This window comes from Montipora capricornis, chromosome 5 (assembly GCF_036669925.1).
Source record: "Montipora capricornis isolate CH-2021 chromosome 5, ASM3666992v2, whole genome shotgun sequence".
Taxonomy (NCBI): Eukaryota; Metazoa; Cnidaria; class Anthozoa; order Scleractinia; family Acroporidae; genus Montipora; species Montipora capricornis.
Genome location: NC_090887.1, coordinates 5,762,394 through 5,784,893, shown reverse-complemented (window position 1 = coordinate 5,784,893; position 22,500 = coordinate 5,762,394). Strand labels below are relative to the sequence as shown.

The 22,500-nt window shown below is 38.7% G+C and overlaps 4 protein-coding genes and 1 long non-coding RNA gene across 9 annotated transcripts in view; 1 reads left to right on the top strand and 4 right to left on the bottom strand.

The window, feature by feature from the left end:
• Window positions 1–172, bottom strand: part of LOC138049254 (uncharacterized) — a 2,446-nt gene extending 2,274 nt beyond the window's left edge. Inside the window, exon 1 of the long non-coding RNA XR_011132319.1 lies at window positions 41–172. This is a non-coding gene — a long non-coding RNA (uncharacterized lncRNA). The remainder of the gene's footprint in view (window positions 1–40) is intronic.
• A 68-nt stretch (window positions 173–240) lies between these two features.
• LOC138049252 (uncharacterized) lies at window positions 241–19,475 on the top strand. 5 transcript variants are annotated; one of them, XM_068895440.1, is made up of 4 exons: window positions 241–419; window positions 6,432–6,503; window positions 16,380–16,451; window positions 17,353–19,449. In XM_068895440.1, the coding sequence occupies exon 4, from the start codon at window positions 17,410–17,412 to the stop codon at window positions 18,394–18,396; it is 987 nt and encodes a 328-aa protein (XP_068751541.1). In that variant the 5' UTR covers window positions 241–419; window positions 6,432–6,503; window positions 16,380–16,451; window positions 17,353–17,409; the 3' UTR covers window positions 18,397–19,449. The 5 variants fall into 5 exon arrangements, with proteins under 5 accessions (XP_068751541.1, XP_068751542.1, XP_068751544.1 ...); XM_068895439.1 differs by lacking the exons at window positions 241–419; window positions 6,432–6,503 and adding exons at window positions 14,663–15,702; window positions 15,980–16,178 and having other exon boundaries at window positions 17,353–19,469; XM_068895441.1 differs by lacking the exon at window positions 6,432–6,503.
• Window positions 1,946–5,210, bottom strand: LOC138049249 (uncharacterized). Its single transcript, XM_068895436.1, has 2 exons — window positions 3,331–5,210; window positions 1,946–2,513 (listed from the first exon to the last, which is right to left on the bottom strand). Exons 1-2 carry the CDS (start codon window positions 4,473–4,475, stop codon window positions 2,486–2,488), a joined length of 1,173 nt encoding a protein of 390 aa, XP_068751537.1. The 5' UTR covers window positions 4,476–5,210; the 3' UTR covers window positions 1,946–2,485.
• On the bottom strand, window positions 11,846–14,521 carry LOC138049250 (uncharacterized). Its single transcript, XM_068895437.1, has one exon. The coding sequence runs from the start codon at window positions 14,001–14,003 to the stop codon at window positions 11,994–11,996; it is 2,010 nt and encodes a 669-aa protein (XP_068751538.1). The 5' UTR covers window positions 14,004–14,521; the 3' UTR covers window positions 11,846–11,993.
• Window positions 19,476–21,451: 1,976 nt separating the features above from the next.
• The window catches only part of LOC138049247 (uncharacterized), a 2,614-nt gene continuing 1,565 nt past the window's right edge, over window positions 21,452–22,500 (bottom strand). Inside the window, 1 exon segment of the mRNA XM_068895434.1 lies at window positions 21,452–22,500. This exon segment is cut by the window's right edge and continues 911 nt beyond it. Within this exon segment, the coding sequence (XP_068751535.1) occupies window positions 21,600–22,500 (901 nt within the window). The 3' untranslated portion in view covers window positions 21,452–21,599.

The following is a 22,500-nucleotide window of genomic DNA, read 5'->3' as shown; positions in this document are numbered from 1 at the left end:
TGATTTTAATATCATTCTCAGACGAGCAAAACAGCTATACCTCATTTAAGTTGATGAACAAGAGTACTTTCCATTATCGGCTTTGTCTCGCAAACCCTTAATTAAGAGTTGTCAGTGATGATGAACATTCTTACAAAAATGGCCACCGGCTCAGCCGTGTTGTAACCTGTTTTGATGTCATGTACGCCACGTTGAAGCTTCCCACCTAAAACTTCCCAGGACAATGAGTTGAGCGAGAGGGCCCTGGGTAATTTTTAAAAATGGCGAACGAAGTATCAATGCAAAAACCTTTAAGTTATTCAGTTAAGGGCTAAATGTAACAAGTCTTTATGAATCATGGCTTATGGTTACCAGCTTGACTACAATGTAAGCCAAACAGGATGTCACGTGGAACCAATTTACAGATCTTCTTGTACCAGGTAACTTTATAATTGAGAAATGTGGACTGCAATCAGTACGTATGTGGAGTATTTAAAGGATTCTAGCTACATCCCAGACTTGTCAGCTAGAATCTTCATTAACCTTCATCAAATTATAAGATGATAATTATGCTGCTGATTTTTCATTATCGTAAACAGCTTCCATGCATTACATTTGCAAAACGTTATTGGAAATCATTAGCCACAGTAGCTTACAAGAAAAATATTAACATTCTGTTATTATGTTTAAATTGTATTTCTTTGTCTCGCTTAGAAGTATAAGTAAATTTATTATATCATGAAAAAGTTTTGGTTGATTCACTGTTTCTACTTTTAGTTAATGTCACTTACTTTGTGGCCCAAAATACTAGCAGTGTGGTTTCTCCAGACCCTGTGACCCCCACAGGAAAAAATAACAGATTCCCATTTTTGGCTATTTTAGGGTATTTAAAGAATACCAAAAAAATCCCAAATTTGGAAGAGTGAGACAAGTCCCAATCAGGGAACTTGGTTGGGAATTCCCTGGTTGGGACTTGTCTCACTTTGCCAAATTTGGGATTTTTATTGGTATTCTTCAACATACCCTAAAATATCCAAAAATGGGAATCTGTTATTTTTTCCTGTGCCCATGCCTCTGGAATTTCTGCCATGCTTAGCATTGTAACCTTTTTGTTAGGTGACAAGTTAGTGCATGTTCAGGTTGTTCCTGGTAGTTCCATTGACTGTCCATTAAGTACTAAGAGAAACTTCATGAAATCTTAGTGAAATACCCTTATCACAGAGGCTATTTGGAAATTCCAGAAGGATGGGACTTACAAATAACTATTGTTTAAAATTGTTGAAATCCCTATTTTTTGGTGTCTTCCCTTTGTGGATTAATTATGAAATTACCCTGAGAGTGGGTTGAGGTATTAGGTGTGATCCATCAACCAAAATTTCCGGAAATTTTGGTCCAAAGCTCAATGGGACAGTTGAGTGCAACCGGAAAATTTTCAAAACCTTTTGAGGTGGACCACTTTTCCCGGGGGGACCAGTCTGAATCTTGGTTGAATGGATCAGGCCCATTTAAATTGGTATCCACTTTGCAGTGGTGAGAGTGGGCGAGGTTGTGCGAGATAATGTGAGTTTAGGCGAGTTAAGACGAGATAAGGAAATTTGAACATAATCTCAAGCTGCGAGTTAAGGCGAGTTAAGGTTCCAGAGTAGGCCTCTATGTATGTATGTATGTATGTATGTATGTATCTTGTTTCTGATTGGTCAATGACGAATGCATAAATGGGTTATAGGGTTCAATACGGAAGTTGCCATGGAAACAGCCATGGAGTGAGTTTGCTGAGTGTGTAACAAATGAAAACGTTCTGAACTACTTCAAAACAATAAGTCCAATTCTAAACATTTGTTCATGATTCATCGATCAAAACAAAAATCACCGACTGTTAAAAAGTTAGCTCTAAGACAGGGTAGGGTAGTGCTAGAAATCTTAACTTTTGCTATGTTAAGGATATTGGTCAAAGAGATAACAGTTATTCCAGGTTTCGGATTTTATTACATCATAATCATACAATGCCTTATCCTTAGATTAAAGTACGTTTTCCTTACACAATTTCTAACCACTTTTGCTCATTTCGGTCATTTTACTAACTAATTACTGCAAACGTTTGTCAAACCCATTCACTAAACTGGGCTTTGCGTTACGACACCTGCGTCCCTACTGTCTCTATATTCTTTGACCACTAATCCAATTTTGCGTTCCATAATTATTTTTGCCCAGCCAATAATTTTGTCGCTATTCGTCAGTCTTCTTAAAACCAACGGTGGAATTGCTCCAGAGAAAAACACGTACATGGTCGAGGTCACGAAGGAAACATCATACTCCTTTCCAAAGAAAGCAATTGAATACGCTACTAAAAACAAAAATAATAAAACCAAACCCATATTGCGAAACATCACGCAGATTTCAGTCTTTATGGGCAAAACCTTGTCACAGACATACCAATATAACTCTGCTTGAACTGTATCCTTAGGGTCTCTGCTATTCACTTGTAGTTCTTCCTTCCGTTTCAAAATCATTTTCTTGACTTCCTTATATTTGTTCTGCATATTAGAATAACAAAGATAAAGATTTGTTGAGAGTACTACAAGAAAAGCTGCATAAGGTGCTACAATGCCAACGTTGAGAACTAGTCCCATTATTGTATACCCCAGAGCACTGGCAATAAAGAGGCAAGACGTGAAAATCATAAAATAATCAATATATAGAATAAGGAAAAAGAGACCAAGAAAAACCGGATGAAAGAACAAGAAACACAAAATCCGCTGAACGGCTTTAAGAGGAAAAAGGAAACTGAGCCAAATCTTTAAAAATAGGAGCAAAAAGAAGGTGAAAGAGGGTGAGAGTATAAACATTGCCGTAAGCGAGGCAAACAGTAACCCGACAAAAATTATCGCCCCATAGAAAACTCTCAACAGTAGTGAGAATGAGAAAGAGACTAGACGCAATAAAACGCAAATTATATGTAGGAAGCGTGATTTCTGTCGCATGTTTGTGCACGAATACGAACAAACACATTTATCACAAACAACCACGTTTCCAAAATAACGGATGAGGTTCCACACACAGTGATTTAATATCTCCAAATGACGTCGCATTTCATCAGCAACCGAACGCCGATCTGAGAACAAAACGTCTCCACCTCTGTTGAAGATTTTGCAAAAGGGACAAATTACTCCTTGTTCCAAGATGAAATCCCCCGGTCTTAAGCTCAATAGAGGTATGATAATCGTAGATAATAACACAACAAAGCATATAATTACGGTTGTGTCATTCAGATCTAAACCGACAATCTGAAGCTGTACAGGAGATAGCCCATAAAGATGTCTTACACCTTTCTTAATACTTTCATTTACATACATCTTTTTGACGGTTCCATAAAGTCCAATTTGAACGTAAAGGACACTAGGACAAATGCAAAGTAACATAATAGCTAATTTGATATTAAATGACATCTCCATATCTGGCAATTTCTGAACACATCCATTTAACAGAGTTGAAAGATTCATTGGACTTGAATCATCTACAGGAATGGTTTCGCTCTCCTCCTCGATTTGCTCCGATATATTTTCCCTAGGATTTGATGCGTCGTGGTCACTGTCCGATATCTGTTGATACGAGCTATGTCCGTTTATCAAGCTTAGTTCGTCTGCGCTGGGGTTGTCCGGTTCATCTGTTGTTCCATTAATGTTCCTAATGTTCTGATCGTTACTGTTCTGATGATCTCCTGGCGTCTCAGTGTTGTTGTTCTGTTCTTCTAACCGCTTTTCCTTTTCACACTCGGCTCGCAGACTAAAAACCCAGTCAGGCAATGCTAGAGGAAGTGCAGGAAGAAAAAGAGACAAAATGCCCGAAAAGATACCAAAGAAGGTATTGAGTGCTTCCATCCAGCTGCCAATGTCAACAGTTTGATCGCACCGGATCGAAGCGAATCGGCCAGTTGGTCCTAAATGCATACCACAACACTGATAGTCAATATCACGTATATTGGTATCTTCAGTCTTTATGTCCTTTATGACTTCAACACAAACCACCGGTTTCTTTTGTACTTTTTCACCGGTGCTCTCAATTGTTACATTTTCTAACAACATTCTTCCAACGGCCATGTTCTGACATGTTGAATTTAAGTTAGCAAGGCATCCACTCGGTTGATCTTCCAACTTCACGTTCATGCTTCTAACTTGATTATTTAGAAGACCGATGGATAGAATATCGTAGTCGTCGGGCAAAGTTAACATGGGTTCCTTGACCGTGTTAGCCCATACCCATCTGTGAGGAAGAAACTCGTCTGGCAAATCTAGTGGATCGTAGGTCGCATTCCCAATCATCAAGTTTATGTAAACCAATCTCACACCCTTCTCGGAAGCTTTGTTTCGAAATTCAGACGGTAAATCTTCTCCAACTGAAAAAATCTTGCATTGCACCTCGCTGCAGTTCTCCGCTTTGGCTTCGCAAAAAGCGAACGAAAACAGAACTAAGAAAGCGAAAAACGCTTTGCGAGCCATGCCAATTCCAAGCTAATTCTAGAAGGTAGTCTTGTCAGTTCTTTGCCTGCGTCACCTTGAAGGTAACTGAATAAGACGCTCAAACACTGAAGCAAAAGGGGATTTTATTCGTGAGTATCAGATGTCGCAGGATATGACTGTTTATCTTTACTCGTTTGGGTAGTTTTGTTAACCTTTACTTAAGGCGCGGAATTTTGCCAAATTTGTCGCGCAAGTTTGCTTCTGGATGACGAAGAGGGAAAAAAAAGACAAAAAGAAAGAGGAAGGGGTGCACTAGAGACTGGATTTTAAGAATGGAGCAGAGAAGTGTATATCACCAATTAGTGCAAGAGCTTTCCCTCGAAAAGAAGGTAGGAATGGTGGACCGTTCCAAAGTATCCGCCATGTTTGTCGACTAACCAGCTACGTTCCTCAATGAGATGACCAATCACACTGATGCTGTTTGACAAAATGTTGCATGATAATTTTCATAAGGGGTTGTATAAAACGCCCAACAAATGAACAAAAATTAGTCAAAAAAGTAGAACGGGATTATTCTACTTTTGCACAAGTTTTTTCCAACTTGCAAAAATCATTTTTGTTGTGTGACAAGTTGGGGAAGGGAGTGGTAGGACGTGCTCTTTATTAGCTCGTATTTCCGCAGTTGCATTCAGCAAATTTCTTGTTCCCTTTGCATGATCGTGTCACGTGACCTTGTCAATGATAAAAAAAATGGTCGTGGCACAAAATAGATACCAGAAATCGAAAAAGCGTGATAAAATTAGTAAGAAGGCTAATTTGGAGGCCACTGACATGTCAGAGAAATTACAGTGATTTTAATGCTTGTAAATTTTATTGAGATTTATGTGGAAAACAGCTGTTGGATGGCAAGCTTTTTCGGACCGCTCTAAAATCACGTACATAAACTTCAGTGGCCTCAAAATTAACATTTTTACTAATCAAAATTAACATTCTTACTAATTTCATCACGCTCTTTTTGTTTCTTGCATCTATTTTGTACCACAACCATTTTATATGATTAACAAGGTGGCGTGACACGGTCATGCAAAGGGCCTATTTGTTGCAGCAGAAGGGCTCACATTGCTAAACAAGTCGTTGGACGGGTGAGGTTAAAGCAACATCCCCCCTCGCACCCCCCCCCCCCTCCCCCACCTTTTCTGGTGCCGCAAACCGTTGCGAGAGAAATCGCATGACAGATGTTATAAAAAGTCGTTGCGCGGTGAAGCGTTGCAGAAAATGAACTCAATTTTACTTTGCGAAACGGTTTCGGCTGTTACAAGGTATGTTACATTACGCAATGTTTCGTGCAACTTGTCTCGCCGTGACGTTGCGAGAGCAGCGAGGCAAGTCGCACCACGAGTGCCCCAAACTGATGCAATCAGTGAAATAGTATTGGAGAAAACAACTGTATTTGAAACTAAAAAATATGAGCGAAATTTTGAAAAAAAACTTTTTATCTTGTTTTAATTGTGAGGCTTCTTATCTTCTGCGTGGTTTTTGTACCGCTTTAAGTGATTTTCAGGGAGTTTTTAGCGTCGGTGTTTTTCCTCTGTACAGGACGCTGCTAACAGCGGGAACGGGAAACCGGGAGCCGGAGTCTGGGAACGAGTTGACAGCCATAAATTGAGAGATCTTTCCGATAAGAAAGAAACATTCCAAGGAAAATTCCTTCAAAAAACCCTGCGCTTACCGTCCATAATGTTCGCTGCTACGATCGAGTCCGATCACTGATCTCGAAGTTCGATGAAAATTGGGGGTAACCATGCATTTTCAGAGATAATTAAGCTTCAATTTGCAAAAGAACGCCATACGTTGCTTCGTATTTTAAAGCCGTCCTTAAGCTACTTATGATGTCTGACCGGAAGGAAGATCATTGATGAAATACCAAAACATTGTTGAATATTAATTATGATGAGTGTTTAAATTACCACGACTGATTAGTTTGACTTGGTTCAGTTGTAGTGTTGGGCGCCAATTCAAAACTGACGACAATTCAACCGGGAGAAAGAGTTCGTCTGCAGAGAAAAGGTACAGTGGATACCATTGTACAATAACATTGAATATTCGGTCGTAAAAATCTTTAAAGTGATTAGATGAAAATACAAGCCAATTCCAAAACTTCTTTTTAATTCCCGGTTCTAATTCAGCGTCTCATTCAATTCCCTTCCGTTTATACGTGGAGACAAAATAGTAAGTTGCAGTTCAACTTGAATCAACAACAACTTTAACTGCAACAGCGTAACCTTTTGCGACGTTATAAAAAAAAATAATGGTCTGGGCACTGATGAGTTCAACTTCATGTCCCTTCCTCCGTTGCGTACTTCATAAATCCTAATTTTATTTTTCCTGTCTCCGATTTTTACGCGCATGCGTAATCAACGGGTATTGCGTCGACCAGGAGATGCATGCAAAGTAGGACTTGCGACAAAACGTCCTCTATGCTCTCTTTAGCTTGACACTACAGACTGATTTTAAAAGTCTGAAACCTTTACTTGCATGCAAAATTTTTGACGCCATGATCTCACCAATTTAACCTACAATAGTGAAGTCTGGGGTATCTTTGTTAAGTCGGATTTCAAATCCACGGACGACTCTCCAATCGAAAAAGCCCATTTACAATTCTGTAAACGATATTTGGAAGTACATAACAAAGCATCAAATACCGTAAAATTCCAAAAGTAAGCCCCTCTATGTATAAACCCCTCCAAATATAAACCCCCCACAGCGGTAACGCAAAAACCCTCCCTTAAATCGCCCCTCCAAATATATGCCCCCCGGGAGGTTGTACTTGGAAAAGATCCCTCAAAGACAAAGTAAAGCAAAGCAAAAACGGTAAATTTACTTCCAACTATACGGCTAGCCCAATCTATTTGAAAACACAAATTTCCCTCCTTAGATAAACCCCGCCAAAAATGAGCCCCTCGAAAAGGGCGTTTGAAAAATATAAGGCCCGTGGCTTATTTTCGGAATTTTACGGTATGGCAAGTAGAGCCGAACTTGGTAAATACCCCATGATAATAGATATCAATAAAAACTGAGATCTTCAATTACTTAAGCTATCTACAAGATATAGATGACAATTTACAAATGTCAATTGAGCTTTACAACAATGGTCAAAACAGTTTTTACTCAAATTTAATAATTACAATTCATTGAATGACAGCAAGATCAAGCATCTCTTAGATCTCATCAAAAAGAAATTTGTCTCTTATTGGAACCAGACCCTTCAGCACTCACGTAGACTAAGCTTTTATCACTCCAACAAAATGAATTACACCCCTTCTGCTTACCTACATTCAACACGAAAAAATCCCTTAAGAAGTACTCTAGCCCGTAACATTCAGAATAGGTTGCCACAAACAACGTGTTGAAACAGGTAGGTACGACAAAAGGGGTCGTCCTTTCTTCGTTTATGTGATGAGCTATTTTAGACGATTGTATGTCAAAGCAACGTAATTTGTTGGTTTACCTGGAAAAATCTAAGTACTCCAGGAGCTGAACCTTTGACAGTCCAATCGGATGCTCAAAATTCTTAGTGCTCTTTAAAGAGGCTGTGTCACGGCAGTACAATAATTATTATTATTATTATTATTATTATTATTATTATTATTATTATTATTATTATTATTATTATTATTATTATCTGTTTTATTGAATAACTTTTCAGTTTACAATTTGTTTTGAAACTTGCTGCGGACAGTGTCTAGGCAACAGTTCCTGGACTAAAAAGAAAAAAAAATTGTGTGTTTCATTGTCTTAAACTGCAGAATTTTTTGATGATTTCACAGTTCTGTGATATAATCCACTTCTGACAGTTGGTTAGCACTTTAGTAACATCTTTCTTGTGGGCTAAATCAGAGAGTTATTTCTTTAGGGTGGTGTTGAAATCACCCAGGAAGTTAAAAAAAATATTGGTTTGCTTGATCTCGTAGTCGAGATAGAGTTTTCGGAGACCTATTCTTAAATCCAGATACTTTCTCTTCTTATAATCGTTTTTATCGTTGATCTGTCCGATATTACATACAGTTCCACTAGGATGATAACCTTTTTCTTCTTATCAAAGATCGTCATGTCTGGTTTGTTTGCTCCATTCTCTGGCGCCTTATCTATATATATAGGTGTGTCCCAGAGAATTTAGCTTCGTCGTTTTCCGTACTTCCTTTCGGGATCGCTTGTTTATACCTTGCTTTGAATTATTATTATTATTATTATTATTATTATTATTATTATTATTATTATTATTATTATTAACCCCTACTCCCTGTACACTTTAGCGTCAACCCAGAAATTACATTTAAACAACACAACTCAAGGCTTCGTGACAAAAAATGCCTGCTAAGCATACATAATTTAAGTCAGAAATACCCCAACTGCAATCCATTTTTAATTAATCTTCAAGTTGTTCATCTCTGCCTCTTTTTCTTTTTGCCACACATGTTTAAGATGTAATAAATTCAGAATTCTTGTTAAAAGTTGAAGACCGCCTGCAATTTTCGACTTCCAGAGTAAAGCTCTCATATTGTTCCCTCCACGAGTTTACTCGCCCCAGTTCACCCATGAGGCTGTTGCTCTTTTTATATTATGTTGCCAATGGAGGTTGTGCTTTAGAAATGAACGGCACTGAAGATTTAATTCTCCGTTGTCTTATTCCGAAGTCGAGGTTCTCCTGAAAGACTTTCCGTTTGACCACAACTCGACCCTTACCGAGCCGGATCTCTCTTCACTCAGGAAACAAATTACCCAACATCCACTAGAGAATCGAAGGCTCTCTGTGCCCCGCTTTTCCTCCAACATATGGGAGCAGATCAATTCCGAGTTTATCTTTTATCCCGTAAGAGATAAAGTATATGAGAATTATACATTGGAACAGCAGATGCGAAACGACGTTTTTGGGAAGATCATGGCAGTTACGAAGACAACTTAGGTGTGAAAACCAGAAATGGTTTTATCAAGTGAGTTGATAAAGTAAATTCATTAGCGTAAAGAAATTCGAGCGTCAGTCTTTCCTCAGAGCGAATTACGGAATTGTGGGTTGATAGTGGTTCTATAGTGAAATAAGGGGCTACGCTGGGGGTGGGGATATAGCAACGTGGATAACAAGAATAAATTATTTGAAAGAAAAGTATGTTAATTCCGTGGGGAGTAAGGGATCCGAATCTTTGTTCAATTTTTTCGGCTTTCTGTGTTGCATGATGTACGGAAAAGGCTGCTGATCATCATGTGTTGGGTAGCCAACAAACCTTAGCCATTGCTTGCTCAAAAATAATATATTCCTTCACCGTTCAATCAGCTTGGCTCCTTTGGATACCAACCAATGCTGTCCCGAAGGACATATCTTGTGTTCCCGGAAAGAAACACATTTAGGGACCCAAAGGACTTATCTAGTGTCCCGAAGGACATTTTGTATCACGAAGAACATGTAGGGACCTAAAAGACAGGCTAGTGTCCCGAGGGACATTCATGTTCCTCAAAGAGGAATTTCTTGAGTTGAAACCTTACTAAATTACTAACTGACACGACAGGTCTGAAAGACGTCACAACAGCAAGGTTTTGGCTCTTTCGGGGAAAGGTGTGCCTGTCAATACAATATATATATATGGGTTATTGACCAAGCGTAAGGGCAAGATGGCTGGATATTGGCAAAGTTCTTTTTTTGCAAACGCAAAAAAAGAACGAGGCCAATATCCAGCCATCTTGACCGAACAAGCTTGGTCAATAAAGGATTTATTAGATGGTATCAGAAACCCATAAGGGTTGAAACGTGTAACGGCCCCTTGTGTGCTGGGAAACAAGCTTCTGGATATTCAATTTGCTAAGTACCATATTTGGCACAACAAGAGCGAGGGGTTTCCAAATATGGTACTTAGCACTGAAACATTTAACCTATCAGTTCGCACTGAATATTCGGAACTCGGAAGCTGTGAACGCGCGTTACACGTTTCAACCCTTATGGGTTTCTGATGGTATAAAACACCAAAAAAATGATCATTGATCTTTCGGGACCAAGGGAGAAATCCCGAGCGGGCAGTATAGCTCCATCTTGCCCGCTCGGGTAGCCAATCACAGCACAGGATTTGGTTCATCTTGCCCGCTCACGGAGCTACTCATATAATAAAATACAATACCGCCCAGCTAGCGCCACGTTCAGCACACAGCATCCGAGAAAGAAAGCGATTCTGCAGTGACCCGATGATGCAGTTCAAATTAACAAACATCGCGCATAAAACTTTCTTTTTTCACAAATTCAAAGTGGTTAAGCTGCTGGGTCTATGCTCTTCTGACTTCGCGCGATTTACTTTCCAGGAATGAAAATTGGGGGTCACGGAGTTCGTTTTTGAGATACGACTTTAAAGGCAAGATGTAGGGTGTTTTTGGATGGCTCTTTTGTTGCCATAGTAACTATTACGTAACATTGATTAGTGCATCTTTCAAAGTAATTATTCGTTTTTCGTATAGTACTAGAACACTGCCGTTACGTGAACGTTGTAAAGGTAATCGTTCTAATAAGACATTCCCTCGAACTTGTTAAAACTGGTTTTAACCACCTTGAAAATGGAAATTAGCTTACCCACTGAAGCTCTCACTCTCACTCAACAACTTCTCCCTATGTAATAGACGCATAAAAATATGCTTATTATTATTATTATTATTATTATTATTATTATTATTATTATTATTATTATTATTATTATTGTGTGTATTTATAATACACAGTATCCACAGTGTATCAGAGAATTGTTTTCCCTCAGATCTGTAGAGTATTTTAGGAGAGGAACTGATATCCTCACCCTTTGCTAAAACTTGCATTACTACTTATGGCCTGAATTCCTTTACTTATACAGCCGCTAAGCTCTGGAATACTTTACCTGACAGATCAAGAGCTATCTCTTGTCTGAATGACTTTATTAGAATGATTCGACAACATGAATTAATTGGCTAATTGTAATTTCTTCTAAGTTAATATTTCATTCAATATGCATTGTGTTATTTGAAAATCTGAGACAAAATAGAGTTTTATGTATGTATGTATGTATGTATGTATGTATGTATGTATGTATGTATGTATGTATGTATGTATGTATCTCGTTTCTGATTGGTCAATGACGAATGCATAAATGGGTTATAGGGTACAATACGGAAGTTGCCATGGAAACAAAGCGATGGAGTGAGTTTGCTGAGTGTGTAACAAATGAAAACGTTCTGAACTACTTCAAAACAATAAGTCCAATACTCTAAACGTTTTTTCATGATTCATCGATCAAAACAAAAATCACCGAATGTTAAAATGTTAGCTCTAAGACAGGGTAGGGTGGTGCTAAAAATCTTAACTTTTGGTATGTTAAGGATATTGATCAAAGAGATAACAGTTATTCCAGGTTTCGGATTTTATTACGTCATAATCATACAATGCCTTATCCCTAGATTAAAGTACGTTTTCCTTACACAATTTCTAACCACTTTTGCTCATTTCGGTCATTTTACTAACTACTTTACAGCAAACTTTGTCAAACCCATTCACTAAACTGGGCTTTGCGTTACGACACCTGCGTCACTACTGTCTCTATATTCTTCGACTACTATTCCAATCTGGCGTTCCATTTTTATTTTTGTCCAGCCAATAATTTTGTCGCTATTTGTCAGTCTTCTTAAAACCAACGGTGGAATTGCTCCAGAGAAAAACACATACACGGTCGAGGTCACGAAAGAAACATCATACTCCCTTCCAAAGAAAGCAATGGAATAGGCTACTAAAAATAAAAATAATAAAACCAAACCCATATTGCGAAACATCACGCAGATTTCAGTTTTTATGGGCAAAACCTTGTCACAGACTTGCCAATATAACTGTACTTGAATTGTATTCTTAATGTGTCTGCTGTTTACTTGTAGGTCTTCCTTCCGTTTCCAAATCATTTTCTTGACTTTCTTATATTTGCTCTGCATATTAGAATAACAAAGATAAAGATTTGTTGTGAGTACGACGAAGAAAGCTACATAGGGTGTTACAATGTCAACGTTGAGAACTAATCCCATTATTGTATATCCTAGAACATTGTTGATAAAGAGGGTAGAAAATGTGATCATAGAATAACCAACATATAACGTACTGCCAAAGAAACAAACATACAAAAACGCCAGGGAACCGGCAAAAAGCCCCGAAACGGGTCTGCTGCGATCAAGAGCTAAATAATAGATTATAACCTTTGTTAGTAAAAAAGTCAAGATCGTCATCAAGGGTGAAAACGAAATCACTTCAACAACCGAAACGAAAAGTAAAACGACGAAACATATCGCCCCAAACAGAATACGCAAAAGTAATGCGGTTGGGAAAGAAATTAAAAGCAACAAAACGCAAATTAATTGTATCAATCGTGATTTCTGTCGCCTCTTTCTGTATGCATACAAACAAATGCATTTACTACAAACAGTTACTACGTCTCCAAAATTACAGATTAATTGTAGTAATTGTGATTTCTGTCGCATCTTTCTGCATGAATTCGGACAAACATATTTACCACAAGCAACAGTTACTTGGTCTAAATGTCGTAGTAATTGTGATTTCTGTCGCATATTTCTGCATGAATTCGGACAAATACATTTATCACAAACAACTACGTCTCCAAAACAATGGATATACTCCCACAGGTGGTGATTCAATGTTTTCAAATGACATCGTATTTTATCTCCAACCGAAAGCCGATCTGACTTCTTTCTACAAAGCACACAAGTAATCACCTTTTCGAAGATAAAATCCCTCGGCCTTAAAATCAATACAGATATAAATAATATTATGATCACCAATACAGACAGCCCCGATACAGGCAGATGAGCTACATCTTTCTTAATCATTTCATTAACATACATCGTTTTGACAGTTCTCTGAACTCCAATATGAACGTAAAGGACACCAGGACAAATGCAAAGTAACAAAATAGCTAATTTGATATTAAATGACATCTCTATATCTGGCAATTTCTGAACACATCCATTTAAAAGAGTTGAAAGATTCATTGGACTTGAATCATCTACAGGAATGGTTTCGCTCTCCACCTCGATTTGCTCCGATATATTTTCCCTAGGATTTGATGCGTCGTGGTCACTGTCCGATATCTGTTGAGGATACGAGCTATGTCTGTTTCTCAAGCTTAGTTCGTCTGCGCTTGGGTTGTCCGGTTCATCTGTTGTTCCACAGATGTTCTGATGATCTCCTGGCGTCCCAGTGTTGTTGTTCTGTTCTTCTAACCGCTTTTCCTTTTCACACTCGGCTCGCAGACTAAAAACACAGTCTGGCAATGCTAGAGGAAGTGCAGGAAGAAAAAGAGACAAAATCGCCGAAAAGATACCAAAGAAGGCATCGACAGCCTCCATCCAGTAGCCAATGTCAACAGTTTGATCGCACCAAATTATAGCGGATCCAGTGGGTTCTTGATGCATACCACAGCACTGATGATGGTCAATATGACGCATAGGTATACCGGAATAGAAATCGTCAGTCGTTATGACTTCAACACAAACCACGGGTTTCATTCAAACTTGTTCACCAGTGCTCTTAATTGTTACATTTTCTAACAACATTCTTCCAACGGCCATATTCTGACATGTTGAATTTAAGTTAGCGAGGCATCCACTCGGTTGATCTTCCAACTTCACGTCCATGCTTCTAACTTGATAATTTAGAAGACCAAAGGATAGAATATCGTAGTCGTCGGGCATAGTTAACATCGGTTCCTTGATAGTGTTAGCCCATACCCATCTGTGAGGAAAAAACTCGTCTGGCAAATCTAGTGGATCGTAGGTCGCATTGCCAATCATCAAGTTTATATAAACCAATCTCACACCCTTCTCGGAAGCTTTGTGGCGAAATTCAGACGCTAAATCTTCTCCAATTGAAAAAATCTTGCATTGCACCTCACTGCAGTTCTCCGCTTTGGCTTCGCAAAAAGCGAACGAAAACAGAACTAAGAAAGCGAAAAACGCTTTGCGAGCCATGATTCCAAGCTAATGCTAGAAGGCAATCTTGTAAGTTCTTTGCCTGCGTCACCTTGAAGGTAACTGAATAAGACGCCACAGACGCTGAAGTCAAAGGGGATTTTATTCGTGAGTATCAAATGTCGCACGATATGTTTATCTTTTTAACTCTTTTGGGTAGTTTTGTTAACCTTTACTTAAGGTGCGGAATTTTGCCAAATTTGTCGCGCAAGTTTGCTTCTGGATGACGAAGAGGGAAAAAAGAAGACAGAAAGAAAGAGGAAAGGATGCACTAGAGACTGAATTTTAAGAATGGAGCAGAGAAGTGTATATCACCAATTAGTGCAAGAGCTTTCCCTCGAAAAGAATGTAGGAATGGTGGACCGTTCGAAAGTATCCGCCATGTTTGTCGACTGACAAGCTACGTTCCTCACTGAGATGACCAATCACAGATGCTGTTTGACAAAATGTTGCATGACAAGTTTCATAAGGGGTTGTATAAAACGCCCAACAAATGAAAAAAAAATTGGGCAAAAAAGTAGAACGTGATTATTCTACTTTTGCACAAGTTTTTTCCAACTTTTTTGTTGTGTGACAAGTTGGGGAAGGGAGTGGTAGGACGTGCTCTTTATTAGCTCGTATTTCCGCAGTTGCATTCAGCAAGTTTCTTGTTCCCTTTGCATGACCGTGTCCCGTGACCTTGTCAATCATAAAAAAAAAGGGTCGTGGCACAAAATAGATGCAAGAAATGGAGAGAGCGTGATGAAATTAGTAAGAAGACTAATTTGGAGGCCACTGACATGTCAGAGATTTTACTGTGTTTTTAATGCGTAAAAAATTTATTGAAATTTTTGTGGAAAACAGCTGTTGGATGGCAAGCTTTGTCGGACCGCTCTGAAATCACGCACAGTGGCCTCAAAATTGACATTCATACTAATTTCATCACGCTCTTTCCATTTCTTGCATCTGTTTTGTACCACAACCATTTTATATGATTGACAACGTGACGTGACACATTCATGAAAAGGGCCTATTTGTTGCAACAGAAGTTCACACGTTGCTAAACATTAAACAAGTCGTTCGACGCGAGAGGTTAAAGCAACATTCCCCCCTCTCCCTCCCACCCCCTCCCCCCACAGAGCCGCAAACCGTTGCGACACAAATCGAGAGACAGATGTTATGAAAAGTCGTTGCGCGGTGAAGCGTTGCAGAAAATGAACTCAATTTTACTTTGCGCAACGGTTTCGGCTGTTACAAGGTATGTTACATTGGGCAATGTTTCGTGCAACTTGTCTCGCCGTGGCGTTGCGAGAGCAGCGACGCAAGTTGCACCACGGGTGCCCCAAACTGATGCAATCAGTGAAATAGTATTGGAGAAAACAACTGTATTTGAAACTAAAAAATATGAAAGAAATTTTGAAAAAAAACTTTTTATCTTGTTTTAATTGTGAGGCTTCTTATCTTCTGCGTGGTTTTTGTACCGCTTTAAGTGATTTTCAGGGAGTTTTTAGCGTCGGTGTTTTTCCTCTATACAGGACGCTACTAACAGCGGGAACGGGGAACCGGGAGCCGAAGTCTGGGAACAAGTTGACAGCCATAAATTTAGAGATCTTTACGATAAGAAAGAAACATTCCAAGGAAAATTCCTTCAAAAAACCCTGCGCTTACCGTCCATGATGTTCGCTGCTACGATCGAGTCCGATCACTGATCTCGAAGTTCGATGAAAATTGGTGGTAACCATGCATTTTTCAGAGATAATTAAGCTTCAATTTGCAAAAGAACGCCATACGTTGCTTCGTATTTTAAAGCCGTCCTTAAGCTACTTATGATGTCTGACCGGAAGGAAGATCATTGATGAAATACCAAAACATTGTTGAATATTAATTATGATGAGTGTTGAAATTACCACGACTGATTAGTTTGACTTGGTTCAGTTGTAGTGTTGGGCGCCAATTCAAGACTGACGACAATTCAACCGGGAGAAAGAGTTCGTCTGCAGAGAAAAGGTACAGTGGATACCATTGTACAATAACATTGAATATTCGGTCGTAAAAATCTTTAAAGTGATTAGATGAAAATACAAGCCAATTCCAAAACTTTTTAATTCTCGGTTCTAATTCAGCGTCTCATTCAATTCCCTTCCGTTTATACGTGGAGACAAAGTAGTAAGTTGCAGTTCAACTTGAATCAACGACGACTTCAAGTGCAACAACATAACATTTTGCGACGTTATAAAAAAAAAATAATGGTCTGGGCAATGATGAGTTCAACTTCACGTTCCTTCCTCTGTTGCGTATTTTATAAAACCTAATTTTATTTTTCCTGTCTCCGATTTTTACGCGCATGCGTAATCAACGGGTATTGCTATGACCAGGAGATGCATGCAAAGTAGGACTTGCGACAAAACGTCCTCTATGCTCTCTTTAGCTTGACACTACAGACTGATTTTAAAAGTCTGAAACCTTTACTTGCATGCAAAATTTTTGACGCCATGATCTCACCAATTTAACCTACAATAGTGAAGTCTGGGGTATCTTTGTTAAGTCGGATTTCAAATCCACGGACGACTCTCCAATCGAAAAAGCCCATTTACAATTCTGTAAACGATATTTGGAAGTACATAACAAAGCATCAAATACCGTAAAATTCCGAAAGTAAGCCCCTCTATGTATAAACCCCTCCAAATATAAACCCCCCAAAGCGGTAACGCAAAAACCCTCCGTTAAATCGCCCCTCCAAATATAAGCCCCCCGGGAGGTTGTACTTGGAAAAGAGCCCTCAAAGACAAAGTGAAGCAAAGCAAAAACGGTAAATTTACTTCCAACTATATAATAATAATAATAATAATAATAATAATAATAATAAGGAGTCAAAGTCACCGATCTCCTGTATATCGACGACCTGAAGGTCTTTGCTGCCTCCGAGAGCAAGCTGAACCGAGTGCTGAAGGAAACTAGAGGAGCGATGCAGGATATTGGCCTTCACTGGAATCAGAAAAAGTGCTCAGTGGTACACGTGAAGAGAGGAGCCCAAGTGTTAGACGAGTCTGGTATGAGGATGGACGAGACAACTACCATCACGGATCTTGGGGAGGGAAAACACTACAAGTTCCTGGGGGTTCTGGAGAACGTTCGGCAGGATGAACGGCTGGCTTTAGCGTGTGCAGCTAAAGAATATCTACGCAGGATATCTATTATATGGTCCAGCCCCCTATCTGATTGTAACCGTGTACAGGCAACTAATCAGTATGCACTCCCGGTGCTGCGGTATTTAATGTGGACACAACATTGGTCTCTATCAGAGTTAAGAGGTGTGGATAGAGCAGCTCGGAAGATCATAGTTGAGAACGGTGGCAAGCACCCAGCTAGCCTAACCTCTTTGTTATACCTACCGAGGGAGAAAGGGGGTAGAGGCCTGCAATCAGTCGAACACGAGTATAAGATCACCAAAATCAAATCGCTACTGAAATTGTATCAGAATTCGGATCAGACTGTGGGAGCAGTTAGAGAATTTGAAGAACACGCCATGGCATCAGGTCACCAGTCGCTTGTAAAGGACACCACGAGTGAAGCGTTTTGGGATATTCCCATCTATGCAGAGCACAACGAAGTAAGAGCAAATCGGATAGACGCGCGTCTTGTCAGCCACGAGAGGAAAGAAGTTTACACAATTGAAATGAGCTGCCCATGGATTGAGAGTAGAGCCAAGAAAGATGAGGAAAAGACGCTCAAGTATGGTCCCATGATGTGGGAGCTGAAGCAGAGATACAATGGTTACAGGGTTGAACAGTACAACATAATAATTGACGTATTGGGTGGTTATTCTAAACACCTAGAGAAGTCGGTGAGGAAGCTAATAGGAGCGAGAGCACGGGCTGTACTTGAGCGGATGCAGAAGTCGGTCATCTCAAACACTTTGAACATTGCCAGAACATTTAAGATAAATACTTAGTTAGGGCGAGAAGGACACTAGACTTTAGGTTTTCTTTTTTCTTCTGAAATCCAGAAACACAAGGGTTGTCGCAAAACCTGTATTTTAATTATTTTCTACGTAGTTTTTATAGTGGATAAGAGTTTGATATGATTCTAAATAGGCTTTTAGTAGAGATAACCGAATTATGATGGCCTCGTGTAGGTTTATTAGAGATAATGAGAGTATAAAACTGAATAATTTTCTAAATAGGCTTTTAGTAGAGATAATGATATCATCATATTTTTGCGCAGGTTTTACAGAGTATAGAATTTAATAATATTCTAAATTGGCTCTCTAAGTAGAGAGATTCATATCATTATGTATATTAGAATTGTACTAGGTTCCGTACCTAATTTTTTTTACTTCTAATTGTAGCTTCTCAAGTGGTGTAGGTTACGTTATGCGCCCTATACTACTCATGATGTCGACAGCATTCCAAAGTTTTATACTGCGAGATAATAATAATAATAATAATAATAATAATAATTCAAAGCATGGTATAAACAAGCGATCCCGAAAGTACGGAAAACGACGAAGCTAAAATTCTCTGGGACACGACATAGATATATATATAGATAAGATGCAAACAAACCAGACATGACGATCTTTGATAAGAACAAGGTTATCATCCTAATGGAAGAAACTGTATGTAATATCGGGCAGATCAACGATAGGAACGATTATAAGAAGAGAAAGTATCTGGATTTAAGACTGGGTCTCCAAAAACTCTATCTCGACTACGAGATCAAGCAAACCAATATAGTGTTTAACTTCCTGGGAGATTTCAACACCACACTAAAGAAAGAACTCTCTGATTTAGCCCACAAGAAATATGCTGCTAAAGTGCTAACCAACTGTCAGAAGTGGATTATATCACAGAACTGTGAAATCATCAAACAATTCTACAGTTTAAGACAATGAAACACACAATTTTTTTTTCTTTTTAGTCCAGGAACTGTTGCCTAGACACTGTCCGCAGCAATTATTATTATTACAACTTCCAACTGTAGTGAAATAAGGGGCTACGCTGGGGGTGGGGATAACAAGAATAAATTATTTGAAAGAAAAGTGTGTTAATTCCGTGGGGAGTGAGGGATCCAAATCTTTGTTCAATTTTTTCGGCTTTCTGTGTTGCATGATGTACTGAAAAGGCCGCTGATCATCATGTGTTGGGTAGCCAACAAACCTTAGCCATTGCTTGCTCAAAAATAATATATTCCTTCACCGTTCAATCAGCTTGGCTCCTTTGGATGCCAACCAATGCTGTCCCGAAGGACATATCTTGTGTTCCCGGATGGCTGGATATTGGCAAAGTTCTTTTTCTGCAAACGCAAAAAAAGAACGAGGACAATATCCAGCCATCTTGACCGAACAAGCATGGTCAATAAAGGATTTATTATATGGTATCAGAAACCCATAAGGGTTGAAACGTGTAACGGCCCCTTGTGTGCTAGGAAACAAGCTTCTGGATATTCAATTTGCTAAGTACCATATTTGGCACAACAAGAGCGAGGGGTTTCCAAATATGGTACTTAGCACTGAAACATTCAACCAATCAGTTCGCACTGAATATTCGGAAGCTGTGAACGCGCATTACACGTTTCAACCCTTATGGGTTTCTGATGGTATAAAACACCAAAAAAATGATCATTGATCTTTCGGGACCAAGGGAGAAATCCCGAGCGGGCAGTATAGCTCCATCTTGCCCGCTCGGGTAGCCAATCACAGCACAGGATTTGGTTCATCTTGCCCGCTCACGGAGCTACTCATATAATAAAATACAATACCGCCCAGCTAGCGCCACGTTCAGCACACAGCATCCGAGAAAGAAAGCGATTCTGCAGTGACCCGATGATGCAGTTCAAATTAACAAACATCGCGCATAAAACTTTCTTTTTTCACAAGTTCAGAGTGGTTTTTCTGCTGGGTCTATGCTCTTCTGACTTCGCGCGATTTACTTTCCAGGAATGAAAATTGGGGGTCACCGAGTTCGTTTTTGAGATACGTCTTTAAAGGCAAGATGTAGGGTGTTTTTGGGTGGCTCTTTTGTTGCCATAATAACCTATTACGTAACATTGATTAGTGCATCTTTCAAAGTAATTATTCGTTTTTCGTATAGTACTAGAACACTGCCGTTACGTGAACGTTGTAAAGGTAATCGTTCTAATAAGACATTCCCTCGAACTTGTTAAAACTGGTTTTAACCACCTTGAAAATGGAAATTAGCTTACCCACAGAACCTCTCACTCTCACTCTCACTCAACAACTTCTCCCTATGAAATAGACGCATAACAATATGCTTATTATTATTATTATTATTATTATTATTATTATTATTATTATTATTATTATTATTATTATTATTATTATTGTTATTGTTATTATGTGTATTTATAATACACAGTATCCACAGTGTATCAGAGAATTGTTTTCCCTCAGATCTGTAGAGTATTTTAGGAGAGGAACTGATATCCTCACCCTTTGCTAAAACTTGCATTACTACTTATGGCCTGAATTCCTTTACTTATACAGCCGCTAAGCTCTGGAATACTTTACCTGGCAGATTAAGAGCTATCTCTTGTCTGAATGACTTTATTAGAATGATTCGACAACATGAATTAATTGGCTAATTGTAATTTCTTCTAAGTTAATATTTCATTCAATATGCATTGTGTTATTTGAAAATCTGAGACAAAATAGAGTTTTATGTATGTATGTATGTATGTATGTATGTATGTATGTATGTATCTCGTTTCTGATTGGTCAATGACGAATGCATAAATGGGTTATAAGGTACAGTGCAGAAGTTGCCATGGAAACAAAGCGATGGAGTGAGTTTGCTGAATGTAACAAATGAAAATGTTCTGAACTACTTCAAAACAATAAGTCCAATACTCTAAACGTTTTTTCATGATTCATCGTTCAAAACAAAAATCACCGAATGTTAAAAAGTTAGCTCTAAGACAGGGTAGGGTGGTGCTAAAAATCTTAACTTTTGGTATGTTAAGGATATTGATCAAAGAGATAACAGTTATTCCAGGTTTCGGATTTTATTACGTCATAATCATACAATGCCTTATCCCTAGATTAAAGTACGTTTTCCTTACACAATTTCTAACCACTTTTGCTCATTTCGGTCATTTTACTAACTAATTACTGCAAACTTTTGTCGAACCCATTCACTAAACTGGGCTTTGCGTTACGACACCTGCGTCACTACTTTCTCTATATTCTTCGACTACTATTCCAATCTGGCGTTCCATTTTTATTTTTGTCCAGCCAATAATTTTGTCGCTATTTGTCAGTCTTCTTAAAACCAACGGTGGAATTGCTCCAGAGAAAAACACATACATGGTCGAAGTCACGAAAGAAATATCATTCCCCTTTCCAAAGAAAACAATGGAATACACTACTAAAAACAAAAATAATAAAACTAAACCCATATTGCGAAGCATCACGCAGATTTCAGTCTTTATGGGCAAAACCCTGTCACAGACATACCAATATAACTCTGCTCGAATTGTATCCTTACAAAAGGTAGGGTCTCTGCTATTCACTTGTAGTTCTTCCTTCCGTTTAAAAATCATTTTCTTGACTTCCTTATATTTGCTCTGCATATTGGAATAACAAAGATAAACATTTGTTGTAAGTACGACAAGGAAAGCTACATAAGGTGCTACAATGTCAACGTTGAGAACCAGTCCCATTATGATATATCTTAGAGCACTGATGATAAAGAGGCAAGAAGAGATGAGTATCACACTATTAACAAAATAAAGGATGCCGAAAAAGTAAAAAATAATAACGGAATGAAAAAACAAACGAAAACACCAGTGAATGGATTTGCAAAAAGCAACGAATCTGGGGTAAACCTTCGAATGTACACAGTAAAAGAGGGTAGTGTGAGGTGAGAGCAGAATTGCGGAAAACCAGGTGATCAGTAAAACGCAGAAAAATATTGCCCCACATATAACTGCTCTCAAAAGTAATGCGAATGGGAACGAAATTAAACATAAAAAAACACGAATTATATGCTCGAAGCGTGATTCCTGTCGCATCTCTGTGCACGAATACGAACAAATA

Excerpts from the sequence above, each read along its gene's own strand:
- LOC138049249 (XM_068895436.1), bottom strand. The coding sequence starts at position 4,475 with ATGGCTCGCAAAGCGTTTTTCGCTTTCTTAGTTCTGTTTTCGTTCGCT. Across the intron at positions 2,514-3,330 it reads TATGGAACCGTCAAAAAGAT|AACAAATATAAGGAAGTCAA; the intron begins GTATGTAAATGA and ends TCTAATATGCAG.
- LOC138049252 (XM_068895443.1), top strand. The coding sequence starts at position 17,410 with ATGCAGGATATTGGCCTTCACTGGAATCAGAAAAAGTGCTCAGTGGTA.
- LOC138049250 (XM_068895437.1), bottom strand. The coding sequence starts at position 14,003 with ATGAAACCCGTGGTTTGTGTTGAAGTCATAACGACTGACGATTTCTAT.